The 27,636-nt window shown below is 47.6% G+C and overlaps 1 protein-coding gene across 1 annotated transcript in view; it reads left to right on the top strand.

The window, feature by feature from the left end:
- The window catches only part of LOC138259672 (cytochrome P450 2F3-like), a 159,728-nt gene that overhangs the window by 24,070 nt on the left and 108,022 nt on the right, over window positions 1-27,636 (top strand). Inside the window, exons 2-3 of the mRNA XM_069207545.1 lie at window positions 11,789-11,951; window positions 12,049-12,198. Coding sequence (XP_069063646.1) covers window positions 11,789-11,951; window positions 12,049-12,198 — 313 coding nt within the window. The remainder of the gene's footprint in view (window positions 1-11,788; window positions 11,952-12,048; window positions 12,199-27,636) is intronic.

The raw sequence follows: 27,636 nt of genomic DNA, 5'->3' as shown, positions 1-27,636 counted from the left end.
GCATTCAGAAGGCTCCTCAAGACCTGGCTCTTCGACCGCTAAACCAGCAGCCCCCCCCTCAGCGCCTCGAAACCCTGACGGGTACATAGCGCGCTTTATAAATACTATGATTGATTGATTGATTGATTGATTGGGCTGTCCAGTGTAGCCATAGAGGAGGATTCCTCAGATGATGAAGTCCTCCTAGCATTGAGCTGGGAGACAGGACCAGATGGTAAGCTGGTGATCCCTGAGGGTGGGAGTAGGCACTTCCACCACATTCAAGTGAATGGGATCCCTACCACTGGCCTGATAGACACCTGTGCCAGTCACACTATAGTGAGTGACCGGTTAGTGACCCCAGACATGTATGTCCCAGGAAAGACAAAGAAAGTCAGGATAGCCACAGGGGAGGTCACCTCCAAACCTGTAGCCATAGTGCCCCTAGAGAGGGAGGGTATCCTTGACTGGATTAGGGTGGTAGTCAGTGCTGACCTTCCCCTAGATTGTATCCTGGGCAATGACCTCCCAGAGGTGAGTCTGGTCACAGATGGGTGGTCGCCCAGGGCGCCCCCCCCCTACCCAAAGTCCTGGGGAGTCAGTCCCTACAGTTAGGAGACAGGGGTCCCCAAGAAAAGGAAAGAAGAAAAGGAAGGGTAGGCCACTCTTAAAGAGAGTTCCAGGGAGCCAAGGGCCTTCTGCCCAGGTAAGGGGGGAGCCCAGAGTTGGCACTGGTGAGGCCTCACCTGACCCCAAGGAAGTCCTGAGTAGTCAGGCAGCTGTCCAGATGCAAGGTGTTGCCCCTGCACTGACAGAAGGGAGAGTGGAAGGAGGGTGTCTGCCACAGGAGGTGGTAGCCCCCCACTCTAGACAGCAAGAGGGGTGCCAGGACCCCAAAGAAGCCCCTAAAGCAGCTCAGCCACCTGTCAGTGGAGAGCTTAGGGTGAGGTTCTGGGTACTGACAGCTGTCAGTAGCCTTTGCTGGGTGCTAGCCTTCCTGGCAGCAATGTACTGGGCCTGGGAGGCAGACCCCAGGGCCAATAGCAAAGTAGGCCCCCTGACCCTATTGGTCATGGTGGGGTTGCTCAAGTGTTGGGTGACCTCTTCGGGTAAGCTAGGTGTTGCCCTAGCAAAGTTTGGAGTAGGGGAGGTGGGCACCTCACTACCCAAGTTGGCAGAGAGAAAGGAGGAAGACCCCCCTAGAGGAAAGTTTCAGTTTGAGTTGGGTCCATTTACTGTTGGGATGGCTTCACTACCCATAGGGAGTGACCCTGACAGGAGGATATAAGGCAGAGTAGGCCCTGCAAAGGGACAGACAGTTTTCTTCACTGTCTTCCTCGCCTAACAAGCCAGGAAGACTCTCCCAGGGTTGGGCTGAGTCTGCTGGGCGTGTGGGCTGGGGGGGGTTGTGTGAGGAAACAGGGCTGATTGCAGAGGCCCCATTACTTTTTGCCCCCATTTTCCTCTTTTTGCTGGTGTTTTCCTGACTTTGATGGTGCCCTGGGTACTGCTAACCAGTCCCAGGGCCTGTGCTCTGTGTAAAATGGATATGCAAATTAGGCGAATTATAATTGGCTAAGTTAACTTACCTATAGGTCCCTAGTATATGTTGGGGCATGTAGGTTTAGGGACCACAGCATAGGTGGTGCACACCTAGGTGCACTGCTGAGGTGCCCAGTGTCATTTTAAAAGCAAGCCTGCCTTGCTGGCTGCTTTTAAATTAAAGTTATATGCAAATTCGACTTTGGAATTAAAGGTACTTCCAAAGTCTTAAACTACCTTATTTTTACATATAAGTCACCCCTAAGGTGTGCCCTATGTGCCCCTAGGGCTGGGTGCCATGTAACTATAAGCAGGGACTTTATAAAAATAGATTTATAAGCCCTGGTGAGGTAAAAACAGCCAAATTCGTTTTTCCCTCATTGAAGTAAATGGCCTTCATAGGCTAGAATGGGCAGACTTTATTTTAAATTTTAAAGTCTCCTTAAATGTTACATACCAAGAATTTGGTATCAAATTAATTGTTGTAATAAATCCCACAACTTCCAGTTGTTGGATTTAATATAACTTGTTCAGGTAAAAAGTTTAGACTTTACCTAAAAAGTTGCCAATTTCAGCTCTGCATTGTTTTTGCTGCTGTGCTCTGATTGGCCAGCCTGCAGCAGCTTCTGCCAGGCTGCCTTGATGAGGTGTGAAGTGGCCTGGCTTCACACAAAGGAATGTGCTTGGGGGAGAGAATCTCCCCTCAGCAGATGGTGAGGCAGGAAGGGGGAGGGCTGCCAAACTGGTCTTCAAAGGCAGAGAAGGACATTTGGAGCACCCAGCAACACCCCCACATCCTGCAACCCGAGACAATTAGGTGCCCCCTTGATTAGATTAGGAGAGGGCAGGAGAGGGGTGTGTTTATGATTTTTAGCCACACCAGTGGGTGGGCTCAGCCAGATGTAACCTCCAAAAATCAGATTCATCCATGTTGGATTTTTAGAGACTGTTGCCTTCTGGGATGGATTTTTGCCACACTTCCCAGGAAGTGGTCATCGCAGGGGGACGACCCTGTCCCTGATTGGAGAACCAGGGCCCCCCTGCTTTTCACCCAGGAGCAAGGATAAAACTGGCAGACCTGCACCCACACCTCAGATCCCTACCAGATTTCAACAAGAAAAGAACTAAAGGAGAAGAAGGACTGCCCTGCTGGACCCCTGGCCTGCACCTGGAACCTGCACTCAGAAGGACTGCACCAGCTGCACACTTGGGCTTCACCACAAGAAGGACTTTGCCTGGCTTCAACTGGTTCAAGGAGGGACTCCCTGTTTGCTACAGGTGAAAAATTGCTATCCAGAGTCCCCTGCACCAACTCCTGAAAAAGTGACCAGCTGACCACTGTCCAGTGGCCAAAAAGGAGTTTGCGCCAGGTGCATTCTGGGAGTTGAAGTCTGCACCCCCCAAGGACCATCACAGAACTTCTGGACCCTTGGGGTGAGCTGTGGACCCCAAAAGAACCCTAAAAGAACATCTGGGTGAAGCCCCAGAAGTTTGGAGAAGATTTGACAAATTTTGTAAAAAAGCTCCAGAGAGGGACCGACCCGCCGCGGAAATTCTAGCCGGCTTGCCTCAACCGCGACCCGGCCTGACTTCGTGGTTCGTCCCGGTAAAGAAAAACATCCGAAAAAGAGACTAAGTCCGAAGGTAAAAAGTTGACCGGGACCTCCCAGCCATCGTATCCGAGAAGGGCTCCACGGACGTCGGATCAAGATCCAGGTTTACCCCGGTCGAAGGATTTTCATCTCGAAAAAACGACTAAGTCCGAAGGTAAAAATCACCACCGAGAAAACCCACATCGCGTATCCGGACAAGGGGTCCAGGAGGTCGGATTCAACTGGCAGGTTCGTCCCGGTGAAGAAAAACTTCAAAATAAAGACTAAGTCAGAAGGTAACTTTTTAACCGAGGCCTCCCGCGACTTGTAGCCGAGCAGGGCTCCATCGCGGTCAGCCTGAAACTTTGACTTTGCCCCGGTCCTGGTGCAACCAGATGACCCGATTGGCGCTTTTTGTTTCTAAGCGCTAGAAAAATAATAATTCTTTAAAAAATCATATCTCCGGTTCCCCTGAACCGATTTTAATCGTTTTTGTGTCATTTTAAAGATAAAAATATAAACTATTTTTATAAATTGGTTTTTGATTTTTAAACTGTTTCCTGTGTTTTATTTAATTACTGTTTTGTGATATTTGAATGCTTTACACTTTGTCTCCTAAGTTAAGCCTTGACGCTCGTTGCCAAGCTACCAAGGGTTGAGCTGGGATTAATTTACTGAGACCTAACTGTACCTAAGTGGAGGTTGGTGGCTTGTTGCTAGGTGTAGGTACCTACCTGCCCATACCAATAACCCATTTTCCAACCATTTGATTGTGGAAAACAGAAGAAGTATGCTGCTCGACCCTCATGGTTTTAACCACCTGCCCCCTGTCATTTAGTTATTGTTTTTGTTCTAAAAGGTTATCAGGCTATTATCCATATGGTACCCTTGTTATATCCTGAAGCTTGGTAAAAAGTTCCACTATATAAAAGACAAAACTATTCACATTCACAGTGCTTGTTTAAATGTGTGATGTAAATGAATGAGTGAACCCTCACAAAATATGTGAACAGTTTGACTTTGGCTTTACTTATAAAACCACCAGGTTTTTTTAACTGGACTACATGACTTTTAAAACCTAGCTGGTAAGTGACTCCATGTCATGTATAACATACTCACACAATTATGGCATTTCAGCCAACACATCTTTGCATGCTGTGGTTTTCACCTTACCACAGTAATGAAATGAAATTACAAGCCGACGATGCAACATTCTATGAGTTGAATAGCCATTTGGCTGATGGTATTATATAATGTACTCCTTGATTATATAAACCAATATTGTGGTATGGAAATATCAAGGAAATAATGTTGAATCCAAATTACTGAAAGGTAAGTATAAATTTATAAATATATATCTTCAAGGTACCTAAATGTTGAGTTAGGAATTGTAATTCTATGTTCCCTCTATATACACTTAGGGCCTCATTAGGAACTCGCAGGGCCACCGACATGCTGGTGGTTCCCCCCACCCTATTGCAATGTTACTGACGGTCAAACTGGCGGGAACAGTGCTACGAGATAGCACTGGAGCTGAGTGCTAACTTGTAGCACCGAGGGAACCGACCAGCACCCTCGGAATGTGCACTGTCTGCAAAGCAGACAATGCGCATTCCAAGGATGCAGGGTAGGGGGGGCCCCTGCACTACTTTTCCATGGTCCTTTCATGGAGGGGTCCCAGTTATGGAAAGGCTGGTGGAAAGTTGGGTTGTAATCAGCATGGCAGCGCTGAGTTCAGCACCACCATGGCTGATTACAAGCCCAACCGCTGTCATGCCATTGGGAACCATGTTCCGGGCGGGGACAGCGCTCCTTTGGCAGTCTCACCGTCAAAGTCGTAATTTGTCTGAAGACCACTAGACTCTTAATGAGGCCCTTACTTTTCAATATTTTGGTCTTCACTATTTTATCTACATTCTTATATCAAAATATTTCTATTTTCGATATTCTCGAGTACACTTGTATCATTTATCATAGTGCCCCTTGGCAGACTTGTGAAATACAAAATAAAATGTAGTTACTGACTCTGCCTTTTTCCTGCAGCCACTCAAGGGTTCAGTTGGGCAGTGGAAGAGCAGGACGAGATACCCTTTCAGAGGGAGATGGGAACCTCTCACTTTAACCCCTTCGCTGCCAGGCCTTTTCCCCCTCCTGTGCCGGGCCTTTTTTTGCCTATTTGGGGCAGTTCGCGCTTAGGCCCTCATAACTTTTTGTCCACATAAGCTAACCAAGCCAAATTTGCGTCCTTTTTTTCCAACATCCTAGGGATTTTAGAGGTACCCAGACTTTGTGGGTTCCCTTGAAGGAGGCCAAGAAATTGGCCAAAATACAGTGAAAATTTCGTTTTTTTCAAAAAAATTGGAAAAAGTGGCTGCAGAAAAAGGCTTGTGGTTTTTCCCCTGAAAATGGCATCAACAAAGGGTTTGCGGTGCTAAACTCAGCAGCTTCCCAGCTTTCAGGAACAGGCAGACTTGAATCAGAAAACCCAATTTTTCAACACAATTTTGGCATTTTACTGGGGCATACCCCATTTTTGCAGTTTTTTGTGCTTTCAGCCTCCTTCCAGTCAGTGACAGAAATGGGCATGAAACCAATGCTGGATCCCAGACACCTAAACATTTCTGAAAAGTAGACAAAATTCTGAATTCAGCAAGGGGTCATTTGTGTAGATCCTACAAGGGTTTCCTACAGAAAATAACAACTGAAAAAGAAAAATATTGAAATTGAGGTGAAAAAAACATAAATGTTTCTCTACGTTTTACTCTGTAACTTTTCCCTGCAATGTCAGATTATCGAAAGCAATATACCGTTACGTCTGCTGGACTCCTCTGGTTGCGGGGATATATAGGGCTTGTAGGTTCATCAAGAACCCAAGGAACCCAGAGCCAATAAATGAGCTGCACCCTGACGTGCGTTTTCAATCTATACCGGGTATAAAGCAATTCATTTGCTGAAATATAAAGAGTAAAAAATTGCTATCAAGAAAACCTTTGTATTTCCAAAAAGGGCACAAGATAAGGTGTTGAGGAGCAGTGGTTATTTGCACATATCTGAATTCCGGGGTGACCAAACTAGCATGTGAATTACAGGGCATTTCTCAAATAGATGTCTTTTTTACACACTCTCCTATATTTGGAAGGAAAAAATGTAGAGAAAGACAAGGGGCAATAACACCTGTTTTGCTAATCTATGTTCCCCCAAGTCTCCCGATAAAAAAGATACCTCACTTGTGTGGGTAGGCCTAGCGCCCGCGACAGGAAACGCCCCAAAGCGCAACGTGGACACATCCAAATTTTTGGAAGAAAACAGAGGTGTTTTTTGCGAAGTGCCTACCTGTAGATTTTGGCCTCTAGCTCAGCCGGCACCTATGGAAAACTACCAAACCTGTGCATTTCTGAAAACTAGAGACCTAGGGGAATCCAAGGAGGGGTGACTTGCGGGGCTCGGACCAGGTTCTGTTACCCAGAATCCTTTGCAAACCTCAAAATTTGGCTAAAAAAACACATGCTCCTCACATTTCTGTGGCAGAAAGTTCTGGAATCTGAGAGGAGCTACAAATTTCCTTCCACCCAGCGTTCCCCCAAGTCTCCCGATAAAAATGATACCTCACTTGCGTGGGTAGGCCTAGCGCCGGCGACGGAAACACCCCAAAGCGCAACGTGGACACATCCTAAATTTTGGAAAAAAACAGAGGTGTTTTTTGCGAAGTGCCTACCTGTAGATTTTGGCCTCTAGCTCAGCCGGCACCTAGGGAAACCTACCAAACCTGTGCATTTCTGAAAACTAGAGACCTAGGGGAATCCAAGGAGGGGTGACTTGCGGGGCTCGGACCAGGTTCTGTTACCCAGAATCCTTTGCAAACCTCAAAATTTGGCTAAAAAAACACATGCTCCTCACATTTCTGTGGCAGAAAGTTCTGGAATCTGAGAGGAGCTACAAATTTCCTTCCACCGAGCGTTCCCCCAAGTCTCCCGATAAAAATGATACCTCACTTGCGTGGGTAGGCCTAGCGCCGGCGACAGGAAACACCCCAAAGCGCAACGTGGACACATCCTAAATTTTGGAAAAAAACAGAGGTGTTTTTTGCGAAGTGCCTACCTGTAGATTTTGGCCTCTAGCTCAGCCGGCACCTAGGGAAACCTACCAAACCTGTGCATTTCTGAAAACTAGAGACCTAGGGGAATCCAAGGAGGGGTGACTTGCGGGGCTCGGACCAGGTTCTGTTACCCAGAATCCTTTGCAAACCTCAAAATTTGGCTAAAAAAACACATGTCCCTCACATTTTTGTGGCAGAAAGTTCTGGAATCTGAGAGGAGCTACAAATTTCCTTCCACCCAGCGTTCCCCTAAGTCTCCCGATAAAAATGATACCTCACTTGCGTGGGTAGGCCTAGCGCCGGCGACAGGAAACACCCCAAAGCGCAACGTGGACACATCCTAAATTTTGGAAAAAAACAGAGGTGTTTTTTGCGAAGTGCCTACCTGTAGATTTTGGCCTCTAGCTCAGCCGGCACCTGGGGAAACCTACCAAACCTGTGCATTTCTGAAAACTAGAGACCTAGGGGAATCCAAGGAGGGGTGACTTGCGGGGCTCGGACCAGGTTCTGTTACCCAGAATCCTTTGCAAACCTCAAAATTTGGCTAAAAAAACACATGTCCCTCACATTTCTGTGGCAGAAAGTTCTGGAATCTGAGAGGAGCTACAAACTTCCTTCCACCCAGCGTTCCCCCAAGTCTCCCGATAAAAATGATACCTCACTTGCGTGGGTAGGCCTAGCGCCGGCGATAGGAAACACCCCAAAGCGCAACGTGGACACATCCTAAATTTTGGAAAAAAACAGAGGTGTTTTTTGCGAAGTGCCTACCTGTAGATTTTGGCCTCTAGCTCAGCCGGCACCTAGGGAAACCTACCAAACCTGTGCATTTCTGAAAACTAGAGACCTAGGGGAATCCAAGGAGGGGTGACTTGCGGGGCTCGGACCAGGTTCTATTACCCAGAATCCTTTGCAAACCTCAAAATTTGGCTAAAAAAACACATGTCCCTCACATTTTTATGGCAGAAAGTTCTGGAATCTGAGAGGAGCTACAAATTTCTTTCCACCCAGCGTTCCCCCAAGTCTCCCGATAAAAATGATACCTCACTTGCGTGGGTAGGCCTAGCGCCGGAGACAGGAAACACCCCAAAGCGCAACGTGGACACATCCTAAATTTTGGAAAAAAACAGAGGTGTTTTTTGCGAAGTGCCTACCTGTAGATTTTGGCCTCTAGCTCATCCGGCACCTAGGGAAACCTACCAAACCTGTGCATTTCTGAAAACTAGAGACCTAGGGGAATCCAAGGAGGGGTGACTTGCGGGGCTCGGACCAGGTTCTGTTACCCAGAATTCTTTGCAAACCTCAAAATTTGGCTAAAAAAACACATGTCCCTCACATTTCTGTGGCAGAAAGTTCTGGAATCTGAGAGGAGCTACAAATTTCCTTCCACCCAGCGTTCCCCCAAGTCTCCCGATAAAAATGATACCTCACTTGCGTGGGTAGGCCTAGCGCCAGCGACAGGAAACACCCCAAAGCGCAACGTGGACACATCCTAAATTTTGGGAAAAAACAGAGGTGTTTTTTGCGAAGTGCCTACCTGTAGATTTTGGCCTCTAGCTCAGCCGGCACCTAGGGAAACCTACCAAACCTGTGCATTTCTGAAAACTAGAGACCTAGGGGAATCCAAGGAGGGGTGACTTGCGGGGCTCGGACCAGGTTCTGTTACCCAGAATCCTTTGCAAACCTCAAAATTTGGCTAAAAAAACACACTTTTTCCTCGCATTTCGTTGACACAAAGTTCTGGAATATGAGATTGCCATAAATTGCCTTCCACCCAGCGTTCCCCCAAGACTCCTGATAAAAATGGTACCTCACTTGTGTGGGTAGGCGTAGTGCCCATGATAGGAAATGTCCCACAGCACAACGTGGACACATCACATTTTCCCAAAGAAAACAGAGCTGTTTTCACCTAGAGGAATCCAAGATGGGGTAACTTGTGGGGCTCTCACAAGGTTCTGTTACCCAGAATCCTGTGCAAACCTCAAAATTTGGCTAAAAAAACACTTTTTCCTCACATTTCGCTGACAGAAAGTCTGGAACCTGAGAGGAGCCACAAATTTCCTTCCACCCAGCGTTCCCCCAAACCTCCCGATAAAAATTATACCTCACTTGTGTGGGTGGCCCAGGTGCCTGCAACAGAAAAAGGCCAAAAACCTGTAGAGATTGAGAGGATAGCACAGGGAGTTGATAAGCACATATTTTATTTTTGTGCATCTTTAGGCTGACTCTGCTGTGGGGACCCACACAAGTGAGGTATAATTTAACTTGGAAGACTGAGGGGAACACTGGGTGGTAGGACGTTGTGCCGGAGCCGTGATTCTACAACGAAAAGTGAGGAAAATATGCTTTTTTAAGCAAATTTTGAGCTTTGCAGAGGAGTCTGGGTAAGAAAATGTTGGGGGATCCAGGCAAGCCACACCTCCCTGGACTCCTTGTGGTGTCTAGTTTAATAAAAATTCTGGGTTTGGTAGATTTCCCTAGATGAAGGCTGCACCCGGGACCAAAACCATAGATGCCCCTCCAAACACAGGTCGTGTTGCAATAGATCATTTTGATGTGTCCACGTACTTCTGTGATGTTCCAAACACTAAAATTGTGAAAATTAATGCACCTAGGTTATGTTAAAAAGACCCCTCACCCACCAACCAAGTTGGTGGCAATCTTCATCATTGGGGTCCCACCCTAGACACCTGATTACAGCGGAACAGGTTTTGTTATTTTTACCACACATACTGGTTGGATTTGGTACGATGGCGAGTAATGGTTCAGTAGATCAGATTTTATTAACAAGAGATTTCACAAAAGTGAAATGCACTGTTAATAACTGAATATTGCCTCCTTTGGGGGGCGACCCTTGCCCAACGGGCCGCCCCCACACAAAGCCCACACACATGATCCCTGGCGCTAAGTGGATTCTGCCTCCTTTGGGGGAATAAAAATAAAAGGCTGATCTGCCCCCAAGGGGGGCAGAAACGGCGATAAATATATTGCCCCCCCCCCAAGGGGAGCGACTCTTTCCCATGGGGTCGCTCCCCAATAGTGTAAAAACACACACACACACACACATAAACATCTTACCTGGTGTCTAGTAGGCATCCCTGCTGCCCGATCGATTCACCTTCCAACCCTGACCTGGGGAGTGGAGCGCCGGTCCTCGGGGGGAGCATTAGCACTTCCCCCGAGGGCTGGTCCCTTGACGTAATGGTTATGTCCGTGGCACCTCAGTGCCGTAGCCACGGACGTAACCATTATGTCCTTGGCGGGGAAGGGGTTAATAGACTGTTTACCAGTAGCAGCTGGACATGTCTGATGAGAAACTGGGAAAGCTTTCAGGTTGGTGTGATTGTTGTGGAGCGCCTTCCTTATCGTACTGATGTGCCCTGTCTTTAACAGGTGCTACACATCCTGTAGGCGCTGCCCTAAGACAGCCGCCAGTGAGGCAGCCCATACATTTTATACAAGAATGAACAACAAAGAAGGTAGACATTGTAGAGATAAGAGCATCATTTATGTACATTAGGCCAAATGACAAATGATGTTGGAAACCATTGTTAAGTTAGGAAATATGCTATCCTTTGTATGTTAGCATCATTTGCATAGTGCACATTCTGCCATTTGTATGGGGTTATAGGGTTATCAGAAGTCCAGCTGCCTTTCTATTTGGGGGTACTACGGTATTTTTCTGGTCATGATATGTTACTAGATTTGTTTTGTGGTCAGATTCTCAGTTATGTGGTCATGTCTTATTGATTGACTCCTTTGTGTATGATAATAATATCTGACGGCTTTACCAACTGCTTACACTTTCTATACACATGCCCTTGGCTGGCAGATGGAGATGAGTACATTTTACTGTGAATCCGGGTACCATGACATGGTCTCTCTCTCACTGCTGAGAGAGATATATGCTAGGTACTCTGTCTAATGTGTTCTGCTGCATGTTAGCAGGTGGCATATTGTGGTGGCGTATGTTGTGAGCACAGTGATGGTCAAATAAATTGCATATATCTGATGTGTTAAATGTATGTGTGTTCTGATTAATGTGTTCTGGTAACTTACATACTCGAAAACAATGCAACCTGGACATATTCATTGTACATGGGCAAATTGTACTATTGGATAACAAGTCTATGAATATCATGATACAAGAATATCGTGGACCTAGTATCAAAGACCAAAATATCGAAAGGAAAGTGCATATTTAGAAAGTATAGATTTACTATTGGAATTTCTACAACTAGGTACTTTGAGGATATATATATATATATAGATACAGATATATAGATATATATATATTTTTCATCAAGGTGCATTATGCAGAGTTAGGTATTGAAAATCTAATCATACTTTCCTGCTGATGTTTTGGATTCACTAGTTTGTCCTCAGTATTTGGCTACCACAATATTATGGCTTTGATATTCAGGGTGCACACCTTGTGGACATTAATATCAGAAACCCAGCTTCCCCTAGGAGAAGGATATAATGTATTAAGTTAATACTATTAACTAAGCATTTGTCCTGTAAATGTTTGTACATTTATATACTCAAAACTACTTAATGCTTGTTGCTTTTCTTTTCAAAGCTTGGTGACACCTACGGTCCAGTCTTCACTGTGTATTTAGGCCCTCGGCCTATGGTGGTCCTGTGTGGGTATGAGGCAGTAAAAGAAGCCCTTGTTGACAATAAGGATGTATTTGTGGACCGAGGACATTTGCCTGTGCACAATCACATCTTGAAAGGATTTGGTGAGAATAGCCTTCCTTCTCACTTAGCTGGTCTTCTTTTCTTAAAGTAAATAAATATAAACTATAACTAACATATTTGCATTGGCCCTCAAACCAGGGATCACAATGAGTAATGGGGAGCGCTGGAAGCAGATGCGTCGATTTTCACTTATGACCTTGAGAAATTTTGGGATGGGGAAGAGGAGCATTGAAGAACGGATCCAGGAGGAAGCGCAGTTCCTGGTAGAAGAACTCAGAAAGACACAAGGTATGTTGCACTCAAATAAATTGAATTTTCTAAAGAGGCTCTAAACCTATGATTCTTGATATTTATAGATGTTGCTGAAAACCTGCACTGGAGAAATGTTTTTTAGCAGGCCATGCAAACAATGTGTAGGTATAGAGTAGGCCTTGCAGTGAAAGCTCTTAGTAGAACCCTCTTGGGAAGCAGAGCTAGTGTTTCTTCATGGACACTGTGTAAAGTCACAAAATGTCTAGTTATCTCACTTAGTTGCAAACAGATTCCTGGATCCAAAGAGCTTTAAAAACATGTGGTATTAATCACATGCTTACCCTATTTAGATATACTACATCCCTTCTAGGCTCTTTTAGTGAAGGTCACCAAAATAACCCATGCATGCCACATACTATTTATTCCATAGTAATACACCTATTGAACGACAGAAGCAAAGAGAGGTCTGCACTTTAAGATCCATGTTGCAGAGAGCTGTGGCTAACCTGACACAGATCTCAGTATAAGGGTTTCTGTTGTTTTGGGTCTAGCATGAGAGAACAGCCGTCTGCATGATCTTCTATTACCAATGAAAGTGCTTCGCGTGGAATGCATGAGGGAATAGTTTACATTTAAACTGTGCACTCAATCTTCAGGTCCAGTATACTTTCTAGCTGAACAAACAATGTGATTTGTCTTCTGTGTTTACTTGCATTTTTATCTTTCCAGTCAGTACATCAGCTCAAAAAGAGGTAGATCTTAGAGGTTGTGTCAAATAACAAAACAAAGCAAGTAAATTCAAAATAAACTGTGAATTCAAAATCCACATTCTCTCTATCCTTCCAAGGATTAACATTTATTTAAAACTGCATAAAACACATATTCATGTTAAAAACATAATACTAAAAAATCACATTCAATGACATCATATTCAAATACATCAATCATTTCATATTATTACAATACTTTATAAGAATGCTTTGAAAAAGGACCGTAAATGTGGCATTTGGTGGAAGTCAGAATGGTTGACACCACCTTCTTCAGGTTAATATCACAAACTTTAACAATTAATGAATTCATGATTAGCGTTATTTATAGAGCGCATGAATACTGCAGGAAGTGTCCCCGCTCTAGGGGAAAGTAAGAGAGAAGGCGAAGGGAATTGATAAGATTGATGGAAGATCATAGTAGTAAATTGAGGTATGGGGTGAGCCAGGAGCGGTAGAGGAGGAAAGAGAGTAGGCAGGGTTATTTTGGAGATCAAGGTGGCAGATTGGAGGATAGATTGAAAGAGACATAGAGTGATAGGGAGACAGAGTAAAGTTTATGAGAGTACATTTTATTTTATTTCTTATGTATTTTTCTTAATGTATTTATTTTTTAAAATTTAGTTAAGTATTTCATTTTATTTATTTTCATTTCTTTTTTCTCTAGTACAATAGGAATAGAATAATAAATATAAAGATATGTAAATACATAATAAGTGAATATATTGGTGTAAGGAATATAATAATGGGTGTAATAATATGAGAAATAAAGTTGTATGATATAAACGCAAACTTTCAAGATTTGTAATATTTGATGTTAATTAATAAGTGTACTTTTCTAACATTCATTTATCTTTCCTCAATTTTTTGATAGCGAAATGCTTACTGTTAAATAGTTAAGGTAAGATTTGCCTATTGTGATATAAGAAAGAAAGCAGGAATTCATAAGTATCTAATATAACAATTTATCTAGGAGCTATGCAATTCCCTATGAACCTGTTAAGCGTATAATAACATACATGTATATACTCACACAGACATATACACAAATGCACATACACACATATATATATATATATATATATATATATATATATATATATATATATATATATATATATATATTTAACAGTGAATAAATATACCTTTGTTGAACAGGCTTAAAGAGTATGTGTATAATGTATTACTATGAAATAGTAACTATACATATTTCTTAAAGAACTATGCATATAGAATATGTACATAATCAGATTATAAATATTTATCAACACACGCATATACAGTCCATTGCTGTTTGGATATGGTGATTATGAAGGAAAGAGCCAATTCTTGAGTAGACTTCTGAAGACAAGATAGTTATCCGTGGAGCTTATATATGAGGGTAATGAATTCCATAGTTTGGCTGCTTGAACAGAGAAGGATGTACCACCTACTGTCTTGTTCTTTTATGGTGATGTTTTAAGGAGGGGTGCCAATCTTGACTGGTAGTTTCTTTGTTGAAGGTATTTGTTTATTTTGTTTCTGATGAAAAGCTGTATTGTTCCATGTATAGCTTTGTGGGTGATACAAAGCAGCTTGAAGTTGGATCTTCTGGCAATCAATAACCAGTGTACTGCTCTCAAGGCAGGGGAGATGTGGGCATGTGGCTTTACATGTAGTAGTAGTCTGGCAGCCGAGTTCTGAATATGTTGTAGTTTTTTCATAATAGAAATGAATTAGGGTGTCATGGTCAAAGTATCAAAGGCAGCTGAGTGGTCCAAAAGAAGTAGTGCAGCAACTCCATTGCCATCGACTGTGTTTTTAGGATCATCCCTTATTGCTATGAGTGCTGATTCAGTGTCTCTTCCTGGGTGGAATTCAGTTTGGTAGTCTGAAAGTATGGAGTTGTCTTCAATGAATTACGACATCTGGGTGAATGCTGCTCTTTCTGCTAGTTTGTCCAGGAAAGTTCCATTTGTAATTGGTCTATGGTTGTTAGAGTCATATAGGTCTAGGTTTGTTTTCCTTAATAATGGACGTATGTATGCCTTTTTCAGGTCTTCAGAAAAAGTTCCTGTAGTTAAAGAGTTATTGATGTTTCTTCTTACAGGTGTGGCAGCAGAAGTACATAACAGAATGTTCTTGAAGATGTGTGGTGGATAAGGGTCAGAAGGGCAGCCAGAAGGCCTGCTTGTTTTGACCAAATCCATAAATTCACCTTGTGATATTTGTTTGAAGGAGTGCACAGGCTGTGTTGGTTTACTCTTAGAGGGGATTTTAGGAAACGGGTTGGTGCTAATGATTTTCTTCTGTTTTAAATAAGAGTCCAATGTGTCTGCCTTGGTTGTGTAATGAAATGCCAGTTTATTTGTGAAATATTGAGTAGTGGGATGACTTCCTTCCATGCATTCAGGTTATCTCTGCCTCCCTGGGAAAAATGTTCAAAGCAGCACCACTTCCTTCCTGTCTCTCTCTATCTCTCTGACCTGCATGTTTATTTCCCTAAGCCCTGGAGAGCTGAAGACTGAGGTGGTGGGCCTTTGAAGTTTAAAACTAGCTGCAAAAGCCTCTTGCCCCTCTGAGGAAATGCCCATTGATATAAATACCCTGCTTGCTTCAGTGATGGAGGATATCCCTCCATGCACCTGGCGGAAAGGAGTACAGCCTGCCATACTTTAAATAAGCCCTAGCCTTTCAATTTATATTCATTAAAAGCCAGGAGTACCCTTTCTTTGAGACATTAAGGCCCTCATTACAACCCTGGCGGTCGGTGTTAAATCGGCGGTAAAACCGCCAATAGGCCGGCGGTAAAAAAAATGGAATCACGACCGTGGTGGAAACCGCCAACATAGACAGCCACTTTAACACTCCGACCGCCACGGCGGTACAAACAAACAGCATGGCGGTCACCGCCAACAGACAGGCGGAAGACAATGTACCGCCCACAGTATGATGAGAGGCCAATCTGCCACCTTTTCCGGGGCGGATTCACCGCAAACAAAAACACGCCGGAAACAGGACTTGCAAGGGAAAACGCTCGCCACTACACACCCCACGAGGAACCAGGACGCCATGGAGCCGGAACTCCAAATTCTATCTGTCATTGTCTTCCTGCTCCTCTACCAGGAGCACGAAGGCCGGCGGCGAAGACCACGGTGAGTACTGCATCTACGACACAGGGGAGGGGAGAGAGAAAAGAGAGTGACACACACACGCAACACGCAAAACCCCCACCCTCACCCACTACAACACACACACAAATACATGTTGATACATTACATTTACACCCCCCAGCCCCCTGGAAGAACGCAAGGACAAAAGGAAATGAGTTGAACAATTGTAATCAATAAAAATCCATTACTCAAAAATATGTATACACTATTAACAAATATATACACCTAGAATTCAAGTCTATATACTGCACCTACATAGTCCGTGGACCACTGGGCCCAAAATGCATGGGCGCGGCCCACACAAGATACCTGATCAAAACGGAGAGAATACTGCAGGGGCATCAGATCGAAATAAATCAGGCACCTCAAGGGGAAGGGAAGGGGAGCACCTCAGCCGGATGAGTGAACAACGCCAGCTCCATGAGGGGGCATCATGCCCATTGATGTATCCTGGGGAGTGCAAAGCCGCAGTCTCACAAGTGTCTCCATTGGGTGGTTTGCCCACTGTTTTATCTTGGGGAGTGCAAAGCCACAGTCTCTCAAGTCTCTCCAGTGGGTGGTTTGCCCACTGCTTTATCATGGGGAGTGCAAAGCCACAGTCTCTCAAGTCTCTCCAGTGGGTGGTTTGCCCACTGTTTTATACTGCGGAGTGCAAAGCCACAGTCTCTCAAGTCTCTCCAGTGGGTGGTTTGCCCACTGCTTTATCCTGGAGAGTGCAAAGACACAGTCTCTCAAGTGGATAACAGTTCTCCACTGGTTCTGGAGGGGGCTTGGTGCCCAGAGTGCTTCATCCTGCCAAGGAATGTGGTAGTGGATGTGATACTCCACTGGTTCTGGAGGGGGCTTGGTGCCTAGAGTGCTTCATCCTGCCAAGGACTGAGGTAGTGGATGCCTTGCTCCACTGGTTCTGGAGGGGGCTTTGTGCCCAGAGTGCTTCATCCTGCCAAGGACTGAGGTAGTGGATGTGACACTCCACTGACGGTGGGCCTACATGGAAGCTGTTCAGGCCCCTGGAACTGACCACCAGCTTCATACGACTGACCACTGAGGATGGCAGCCATGTCTGGGGTGGTGCCACTGGCACATGATGTGGTGTGGCCACTGGTGGTGCTTGCGGCGGCCTCAGTAGTGGCGGTGCTTACGGTGCTCATTGGCCAGCGGTGCTGGTGGGTGGCTAAGTGAGTGTGCTGCTGGCGGCAGTGTCCTGGAAAGTGGTGCTGGTGGCGGCGGTGTCCTGGGCAGCGGTGCTGGTGGCGGCGCTGTCCTGGGAAGCGGTGCTGGTGGCGGCGGTGTCTTGGGCAGCTGTGCTGGTGGCGGCAGTGTCCTGGGCAGCGGTGCTGGCGGCGGCGGTGTCCTGGGAAGCGGTGCTGGTGGCGCCGGTGTCCTGGGAAGTGGTGCTGGTGGCGGCGGTGCATGTGGCAGTGCCGGTGGCGGCCCTGCACGCCGTGCAGGATGGCGGTGACTTCCCTTTTTTTCTCTGCCCCTTCCCCACCGTGGATGGTGTCCCAACTGTAGTCCTGGGCGAGCCCTTGGTGGCAGGTGTTTTGCCCTTCTCCCTCTAGACTGTGGGCAACTTCTTATGTTTCTGAGGTGGGGAACTGTCCTTGGCCTGGCTCCTTGCCACAGTGGCTGCCCTGCTGCTTGGTGCACTCCAAAAGCCGATTACTGCTGGCACCACTGTTCCCGGTGATGTGGTGGCTGAGGTGCTGGGTTGGGACCTGGAAAGGGGTGCCCTAGGGTATGGAAGGGGTAGGGGAGGTGTAGGGAAGAGGTCAACATTTGAGAGGAAAAGCTTTTTGACACTCTGGGACGGGTAGATGGAGGGGGTTTGGGAGTGGAGGAAGAGGTAGTGGTTGTAGGAGGTGTTCGTTTGCTGACTTTGGGTGAAGGTGCATGGGCTGTAGGCTGTCATGAGGTGGATGGCTGTTGGGGGGGCGTGTGACTGTGTTTGTGTAGTTTGGGAGGTGGGGTAACAGACACAGTGGTAGAGTACACAGGGGATGTGTGAATGGTAGTAGGGGTGGTGAGTGCACGTGAGTGGTGTGTGGTGATGGGCGTGCTGGTGATGGACGTAGTGACTGAAGATGTAGTGCATGCAGGTGTGAGTGGAAACGTGACAGGGAGGGAGGAGGGAGACGAGGAGGAGGGGGACACAGTGGAGGCAGTGGATGTTGGTATGTCTGCATGGGTATGATGCTTGTGTGAGTGCCTGTGAGATGTGTGGTGCTTATGTTTGCCAGAGCTACCCTTGTGTGTTGAGGTGTGTGCATGCTGGTCTGATGGTGTGCTTGGGATAGGCTGAGGTACTGGGGATTGGGGCTGGGTGGAGGAAGTTGGAGGGAGGAGGCTGGACACAGGGACAATGGCTGCCATCAGTGCTGAGGCCAGAATCTGAAAAGCTCGCTGTTGGGCTGCCTGACCAGAATGAATGCCCTCCAGGTATGCTTCGTCTGTGCAACTGCATCTCTACACACTGGATGGCATTCAGAATGGTAGACTGCCCAACAGTGAGGGATCTGAGGAGGTCAATGGCCTCCTCACTGAGGGCAGCAGGGCTGACAGTGGCAGGGGCTGAGGTGCCTGGGGCGAAGGAGATGCCCACCCTCCGGGGTGAGTGGCCACGGGGCACACACTGAGGGGCTGCTGGGAGGGCGGTGCTGGTAGGGGGGTGGCGGCTGTAGATGCGGTGGGCACAGAGGAGCCCGCCACCGCAAGGGAGCTCCCATCAGAGGAGGAGTCGGTGTCGCTGGTCTCAGCTCCTGTCCCCGCCGTGGAGCTCCCCTCGCCTTCAGTCCCACTGGTGAATTCGGAGTCTGTAGTTTCGCCCTCCAGGGCCATGTGGGATGCAGCTCCCTCCTGCTCCGGTGGCACTGCTCCTCCGCCTGATGATGCTAATGCACACAAGAACAGGGAGATCACAAAAAGGGGGGGGAAAGAAAGTAGAAAGACATGTTCAGTGCATGCAATACCGCTACCATTGGCGGACACTACAGACACAGCAGCCCTCTGCACTACGCCATGCACTTAGAGTTCCCTAATTAATCACAGGGCCATGGGGTACAAGGCCTATGCCCGATTGCTGCACACATGGAAGTCACAGGAGCCTGACTAGGGGTAGATGGCTCTGAACACTGGTGGGGGGGGGGGTGTGCCACATGGCCTGCCTTATGAAGGGACCTTGCCTACAAAACTCGCCCTGGCCTAGGGGTACCCACAGCCCACCTCCCCCACACAGACACCTCCCATGCACGCTGAATCAGATGAATGTGACTGTACTCACCCTCTTGTGGCTGCTGTGATGCCCTCCATCCAACTCCGGATACGCCACCGCCAGGATCCGGAACATCAGGGGGGTCATGGTTCGAGGGGCACCCCTCCCACATTGGGAGGCCATCCCCAGCTGGGCCTCTGCCATCTTCTTGCTCCAGCGACGAATGCCCTTCTATCTTTTCCGGCAGTGGGTGCTCCGTCTGTGGTGGTCCCCCAGGGTCCGGACTTCCTTGGCGATGGCACAGCAAATATCCTTCTTCTGGAGGGCGCTGACCTACAGGAATAGTACAGGGGAAAAGGAGAAGATATAACCGTCCGGACCGTCACAGTCATTGGCCCATGTTCCTACCCTTGCCATGACGCACATACACTCACCGTCGTTTCATTCACGCCTCATTCCCCCTCCCAATCTCCCATCCACACCACTCCAAACAGGCATTGCCCATCCAGCATGCTCCCAGTGTGCTCACCTGTTTGTCTGGAGGACCGTAGAGTAACGTGTACTGGGGGAGGACCCCATCCACTAGTTTGTCCAACTCCTCCAATGTGAAGGCAGGGGCCCTTTCCCCAGACGCTTGAGCCATTGTCGCTTCCAGACTGAGGTCACAGCAACACTTGCAGTGTAGGTCCTCTCCTGTCGAAGATCAGGTATCAAGTGAGTGAACAGGGAGAAAATGGCGGTCACGTCCTTTGCGGTGCATACCGTCACCACCGGCGTACATCATCATTGGCTCCTGGGACCCATAGGGTCCAATGTTAACCAATGCAGGATTGTGCCGCTGTCTTCGACCGCCTACCGCGACGGTGTAGAACGCCAGAGCTGTTACTTAATATCCCCTTGTCCCACCTTACAGGGCATGCAGCCGCCATTTCAGGGGGCCACATGGCATTAGTAATAACTGCGTCACACACATCTAGGCCTTGCATACACACTATGACAGGCACATAGCTGATTGACAAATGTGTGGAATAAAGTTGCTTATTTCTTACCTCAGTGTTGGTTCCCCCTCTGCTCGCTGTTCTCATCCATAGAGCACGTCCGCTGGGGCAGGTGAGGAGATGGCGGCATCCTCCGGTGTACAGACAGCTGGTGGACCTGTCGACAATGGAAGAGTGGCATGTAACTGTCAACAACAGACTTGACTGTGCCACAATCCATGAACTGTGTGCCCAGTTGGAGCCAGGCCTGATGTCAGCTATCCGCCATCCCACAGGTATCCCCCTCTAGTGCAGGTCCTGTCAGTACTCCATTTCCTGGCAAGTGGGTCTTTTCAAACTACAGTGGCCATAGCATCAGGGATGTCCCACTCTATGTTCTCCAATGTGTTGTCCAAGGTGTTGTCTGCCCTGCTAAAACACATGCGCAGCTACATCGTTTTCCCTCAGGTGGAGGATTTGCCTACAGTTAAAGCTGACTTCTATGCTTTGGGACATATCCCCAACATCATAGGTGCCATTGATGGGACACATGTGGCCTTGGTCCCCACCCGCAGGAGTGAACAGGTGTACAGAAACCGGAAGAGTTACCATTCGATGAATGTGCAGATGGTGTGTTTGGCCGACCAGTACATCTCCCATGTGAATGCCAAGTTTCCTGGCTCAGTGCATGACGCTTACATTCTGAGGAATAGCAGCATCCCTTATGTGATGGGGCAACTCCAGAGGCACCTTGTGTGGGTATTAGGTGAGGACATGGACTCTATACAGTGTGAATAGGTCTGGGGTTGTCACTAAGGGTTAGCGTGTGTCTAACAGTTGTCCCTTGACATTTGCAGGTGACTCTGGCTACCCCAACCTGTCATGGCTACTGACCCCAGTGAGGAATCCCAGGACAAGGGCAGAGGAACGCTACAATGAGGCACATGGGCGAACTAGGAGGGTTGTAGAGAGGACCTTCGGCCTCCTGAAGGCCAGGTTCAGGTGCCTCCATATGCCAGGTGGCTCCCTATTCTACTCACCAACGAAGGTGTGCCAGATCATCATGGCCTGCTGTATGCTGCACAACTTATCTTTATGACGACAGGTGTCTTTTCTGCAGGAGGATGGTCCTGAAGGAGGTGTTGTGCTTGCTGTGGAGCCTGTGGACAGTGAAGAAGAGGAGGGAGAAGAAGAGGATATCGACAACCGAAACACTGTGATTCATCAGTACTTCCAGTGAGACAAAGGTAAGAAGACATCACTGCCTCCTACATCTGATACACTTGTTCTACCTCTCATCTGTCTGTCACTTTCACCCAGTGTATGGACCCTGATTTGTCACTTTCCCTTTCGATTTCACAGATGTGGGTCCCACCGTGTGACCTCTGCTATGTTACCTCATGGACTAGAGCTGTGTGACATAGGTATGTTGACAATACAATGGACATTGCTATTTTCCTCAGTTATTGCAAATACACATTTGTGAAAGCACAGACTGACTCCAGATAGTTTTGTGATTTAAGGGTGTTTATTTAAGTGCTAAATAGTGGAGATGGTTGTAAAATGGTCAGGGGTGATGGTGGAGGAATGTCCATGGCAGAGTCCCGTCTATTAGTCTCACAGGTGCATTGTCAAAATGGGCATAGGAAATGGAGCTGGGGCAGTTTAAGGATGGACAGGGTGACAAAGTGGGACAGAAGGATGACAATCAGGGTGGTCTCACTTCTTGGCGGGGGTCTTAGCATTGTTCTCTGACTTTGTCCTGGATCTCAGGGACTGCTTGCGGGGTGGTTTTCCATCTGCAGAGGGTGGGGTGCTGGTGTCGTGGTCCTTTGGTGGTGCCTCCTGTCCACTAGTGCCGACGGAGGTGGTGGGCAGTTCATCGTCCAGGCTAGTGTCAGGGGCCCCTTGTTGTGCCACAGTGTCCCTCCTGGTGTTCAAGAGTTCCTTCAGCACCCCTACAATGGTGCCCAGGGTGGTATAGATGGATTTGAGTTCCTCCCTGAACCCCAAATACTGTTCCTCCTGCAGCCGCTGGGCCTCCTGAAACTTGGCCGGTACCGTTGCCATCGTCTCCTGGGAATGGTGGTATGCTCCCATGATGTTGGAGAGGGCCTCATGGAGAGTGGGTTCCTTGGGCCTGTCCTCCCCCTGTCGCACAGCAGCCCTCCCAGTTCCCCTGTGTTCCTGGGCCTCTGTCCCCTCAACTGTGTGCCCACTACCACTGCCCCCAGGTCCCTGCTGTTCTTGGGATGGTGTGTTAGGCTGGGTTCCCTGTAGTGGTGGACACACTGCTGCTTGACGTGTCCTGAGGACATAGGTATGGGCCCGCTGGGTGGGTTCTCTGATGGTGTTTCCAGAGGGGGAGGCTCTGTTGTGGCTTGTGCCAGTGTGAGGGGACCGACTGTCCCGAGGTCCCAGATGGGCCGGGCTGGTCATCTAGATCCAGTTGGACAGAGCTGCTGTCATCACTGTGGGCCTCTTCTGTGGGTGGAGTGGACATGTCTGGAACCTCCTGTCCGGTGACGTTGGGTAGGGGTCCTACAGGGGTGTAAAGGCATGATTGTTGCATCTGTGTGTGCCAGGGTGTGCAATGGGTGGGTGACCCTGTACCCCAGTGCTTGCATTCCTGTGTAGGACCTTGTGTGCTAATTGTTTAGGAGTCTGTATGGGTATGTGTAGTGGCCATGCATTGTTGATGGGTGTCCACGGAACGCACCTTCCCCCGTAGGTCGTTTCACCTCTTCCTGATGTCATTCCGTGTTCTTAGCTGATGTCCCACTGCGTTGACCCTGTCCACGATTCTGCACCATAGCTCCATCTTCCTAGCTATGGTGGTGTGCTGCACCTGTGATCCGAATAGCTGTGGCTCTACCCGGATGATTTCCTCAACCATGACCCTGAGCTCCTCCTCTGAAAACCTGGGGTGTCTTTGCGGTGCCATGGGGTGGTGTGGGTGATGTGTGAGGTGGTGTGTGTTGTGATGTGTGGGGTGATGTTTAGGGGTGTGTGGTGTTTTGTGCGTGGATGTGTATGTATGATGTTGTTGTGTGCCTCTGTATGCCGGTGTTGTCTTTGCTTTGCTGTCTCGCTGGCCTTCGTCTAAGTTTTTGGTAGTAAGGGTTTGTGAGTGTTGTGGGTGGGTGTTTTATATTGTAGTGGGTGTGTGGGAGAGGTGTGTGTATGTGTATCAGGTGTGTGTATTTCGAATTGTCCAATGTGGTAGTGTTTTGTAAATGTGTGTGTATTTTGAGCACGGCAGTGTGTACCGCCAATGGTTTACCTCGGTTGAAAGACCGCCGCGTTGATTCGTGGGTCGTGATAGTGTGGGCGTATTCCTGTTGACGTGACGGTGGAGGTTTTTGTTATCGCTGTTTATCACTGAACTTTGGTGTGGCGGACTTGTGTGGGTGTCTGGATTTTGGCGGATTCCAAACTGTGGGTCGTAATAGCTGTGGTGGAATTCTGCGGCGGTGTGTTGCCGGTCTTCTGCACGGCGGTAAGCGGCATTTACCGCCAATGTTGTAATGTCCCCCTAAGAGTCATATTTTCCTGTGATGTGCTTTGATATTAAAAAAAGGATCTTCATACCTAATTGTGGGCACAACTGCCCGCTAGAATTCACTCGTGCTGTTCAAGTAAAATAATATACACTAGCTGTTTTAAATTTAAAAAATATATATGTTGCAATTATTATTTGCTTGTTATTAAAAATGCAAACAGAAATATGCACCAGCTTGCCAAGGCGTATCTAATGGCTTTGCCAATGCCTGATCGGATTTGAAAAGAACACTTTTATAACCATTCAGAAAGATTCATAGCCCTCTCGTAGATATGGATGTCACAACGGGGACACATCAATACATCATTTTACAACGCGTTAATTGCTTCATACAGTGCTAAACATCAGTACCCTCACGTCTCCCAAAGCATCTCTGTCTTGATGCACGTCTGCAATCTCATTCCTCAGACAACCTGATAGTTCTCTTTAAAACACCTCTCTTTAAAACTCGTCTCTATCTGCTGTGATAGCTCAGAACCTTAATACTTCTCTTGGGCAGATCTGCTAAGGCTGCAGTTTCAAATAACAGAGAGGTCAATTCGACTTTTTCTCCCTTCAAGGTTGATAAAATAATTATCTTTGAATATAACAGTACAAAGACCTGCTATTAGCTGCCTTGAGATAATTCATGTGGTACACACATCATAATCTTGTCATCTGTGCGTACTATGCATTCACATAAACTATTGTTTACAACGTGGAAAAAATAATATAAACTGGTAATTACTCAAGGGCAGCTTCCAATCCATTGTCTTGTTGCTTAATGAACTACTTCAGGCAGCGACTAACCATTTGAAACTCAGCACTGGTCCTGCTTCAATAAGAACGGTCCAGCCCATACTGTAAGGCCACATGTTCTCGCATATCGAACAAAAGTACCCAATACATGAAAAATGTGGCATGCAGCAGTATTTTCTTGATCCCGCTCCGTTTCAAGAAGCTATTGAAACATAAGGACGGTAAATCAATTCAAACAGCGGTGTACATAAAGTACATCTACTGCATATGTGGAGCAAATTTGCGCTGGTGGTGCAAATTCTACACTTCGGTACTTGGTAGGAAAGAGGAGTAATGGCGGGTACAAACCAAATCCTCAGAGTTTTTCAACCAGGTTTAGCATTCTTAAAAGGACACACTTTTAAACAAATCATACATTTATATTATTTCATACCTTATTCTCCTTACTGCATGCAATTCTACATAAAGGTGAGGTAAAGCATACAATGAAAGTACCCTTAAGAATATTTTAAGCCCGGAAGTGGACATCAGCATATGTTGGGCAAACATAAGTCAAACTTCAGTCACGTAGTCCTGGTGTAAGGAATGAGTTCAGTCTACTGAACTTCACTTACTTTGTACATTTTCTGAAGGCTAGTACATGCTGCAGCACTGGTGCAAGTATTTTTAAAGGGCTTTTTGTCCAACATGTTTCTCTCTTGTGGTGGAGCCCTATGATGGCTGCCTATAATCTCGTTACTGTGTCAGTGGTCCTGGGTGTCTGGAGGAGATGTAGGCCCATATTTATACTCTTTTTGCGCCGCATTTGCGTCGTTTTTTGACGCAAAAACGGCGCAAACTTGCAAAATGCCATGGGCCCGTATTTATCCTTTTTTTGCGTCGAATTTGCGTCGTTTTATGACGCAAAAACGGCGCAAACTTGCAAAATGCCATTGTATTTTGTAGGTTTGCGCCGTTTTGCGTCAAAAAGCGGCGCAAATGCGGCGCTAAAAAAAGTATAAATACGGGCCATTGTATTTTGTAGGTTTGCGCCGTTTTGCGTCACAAAGCGGCGCAAATGCGGCGCTAAAAAAAGTATAAATACGGGCCGTAGTCTTTAGCACAAGTACTCCATAAGAATGGAGAAGGATACGTGTAAACAAAGCAAAAACACCGACATAAAGACTTACAAAGCGCCTGAGCTGAAAATAGATATATGCAAGAGGGGCACAGACCCTAATGAGAAAGATGAGATATGATTAATAGAATGCGCTAAATAGCTATTGACTTCAAGGGCCGGAGTGGGAACCGTAAGCACCCTAGGCAAAAATGTCAACCTAACCATACCTTCAACCCCCAAACCTTTCTCTTTCTCTCTATCTCTTTCCATCCACCCTTTCTTGGCATCTCCTTCGCTTCTCTCTCTCTTTCTCTCTTCTCCCTCACCCCTCTCTATTCCCTCTTTCTTTCCACACTTTCTCTCACCTGCAACTCTCATTCCCTCCCATTTCTTTCCTTCTTTCTACTGTGCCTGCTGTGGTTTGCATGTGCCGCTGAAGAGGCAGAGGTGTCAGAGGCGGACCTGGTCTTCAATGACACCATGGGAATTGAGCCCAGGTAGCTGAGAAGCTACATGCAGTCCTCAAATGTCACCATTCCAATTGTTAGAAATGAGGTCTTGGCAGACAGGCTGCCCCCTGTCCAAGCAAGGACCCTCACTCTAGTCATGGTAAGTCACACACAATCCAAATTATCCTGCGCCCACCCTCTGGTAGCTTGGCACTGAGCAGTCAGGCTTAACTTAGAAGGCAATGTATAAAGTATTTGTGCAAAAAATCATACAATAAGACCATATAGCACCACAAATACACTACACAGTGTTTAGAAAAATATAAAATATTTATCTGATAAGATGCAGGTCAAAACAATTAAAATGCAATAAGTATATGTTGAGATATCACTGTAAAAGTGACATAAAGGGGGTCATTCTGACCCCGGCGGTGCCCCGCAGAGCATTCTGACCGCGGCCGTCAGAAGCGGAAAACCGGCGGTCTCCCGCCGGTTTTCCGCTGCCCTTGTGAATCCTCCATGGCGGCGGAGCGCGCTCCTCCGCCATGGGGATTCTGACACCCCCTACCGCCATCCTGTTCCTGGCGGGTCTCCCGCCAGGAACAGGATGGCGGTAGGGGGTGCCGCGGGGCCCCTGCAGTGCCCATGCCAATGGCATGGGCACTGCAGGGGCCCCCGTAAGAGGGCCCCACTTTGTATTTCAGTGTCTGCTATGCAGACACTGAAATACGCGACGGGCGCCACTGCACCCGTCGCACATACCCACTCCGCCGGCTCCATTCGGAGCCGGCTTCCTCGTGGGGAGGGGTTTCCCGCTGGGCTGGCGGGCGGCCTTCTGGTGGTCGCCCGCCAGCCCAGCGGGAAAGCCTGAATGGCCTCCGCGGTCTTTCCACCGCGGGGCGGCCATATGGCGGTTCCCGCGAGGCTCAATCAGAATCACCCCCAAAGTGCCTTAAGTCTTTTAAAAGCAAACAAAGGGGGTCATTCTGACCCTGGCGGCTGGTGACCGCCAGGGTCACCGACCACAGGAGCACCGCCAACAGGCTGGCGGTGCTCCCAAGGGCATTCTGACCGCGGCGGTTCAGCCGCGGTCAGAAAGGGTAAACCGGCGGTCTCCCGCCGATTTACCGCTGCCCCATTTATTCCTCCATGGCGGCGGATGGGGATTCAGACACCCCCTACCGCCATCCTGTTCATGGCGGGTAACCCGCCATGAACAGGATGGCGGTAGGGGGTGCCGCGGGGCCCCTGGGGGCCCCTGCAGTGCCCATGCCAATGGCATGGGCACTGCAGGGGCCCCCGTAAGAGGGCCCCACAAAGTATTTCAGTGTCTGCTTTGCAGACACTGAAATACGCGACGGGTGCAACTGCACCCGTCGCACCCCTGCAACTACGCCGGCTCAATTCTGAGCCGGCGTCCTCTATGCAGGGGCATTTCCGCTGGGCCGGCGGGCGCTCTTTTGGAGAGCGCCCGCCGGCCCAGCGGAAATGTTTGAATGGCCGCCGCGGTCTTTTGACC

This window comes from Pleurodeles waltl, chromosome 9 (assembly GCF_031143425.1).
Source record: "Pleurodeles waltl isolate 20211129_DDA chromosome 9, aPleWal1.hap1.20221129, whole genome shotgun sequence".
Classification (NCBI taxonomy): Eukaryota; Metazoa; Chordata; class Amphibia; order Caudata; family Salamandridae; genus Pleurodeles; species Pleurodeles waltl.
The sequence above is the reverse complement of the archived record's forward strand: the minus strand, read 5'-3'. Positions and strand labels throughout refer to the sequence as shown.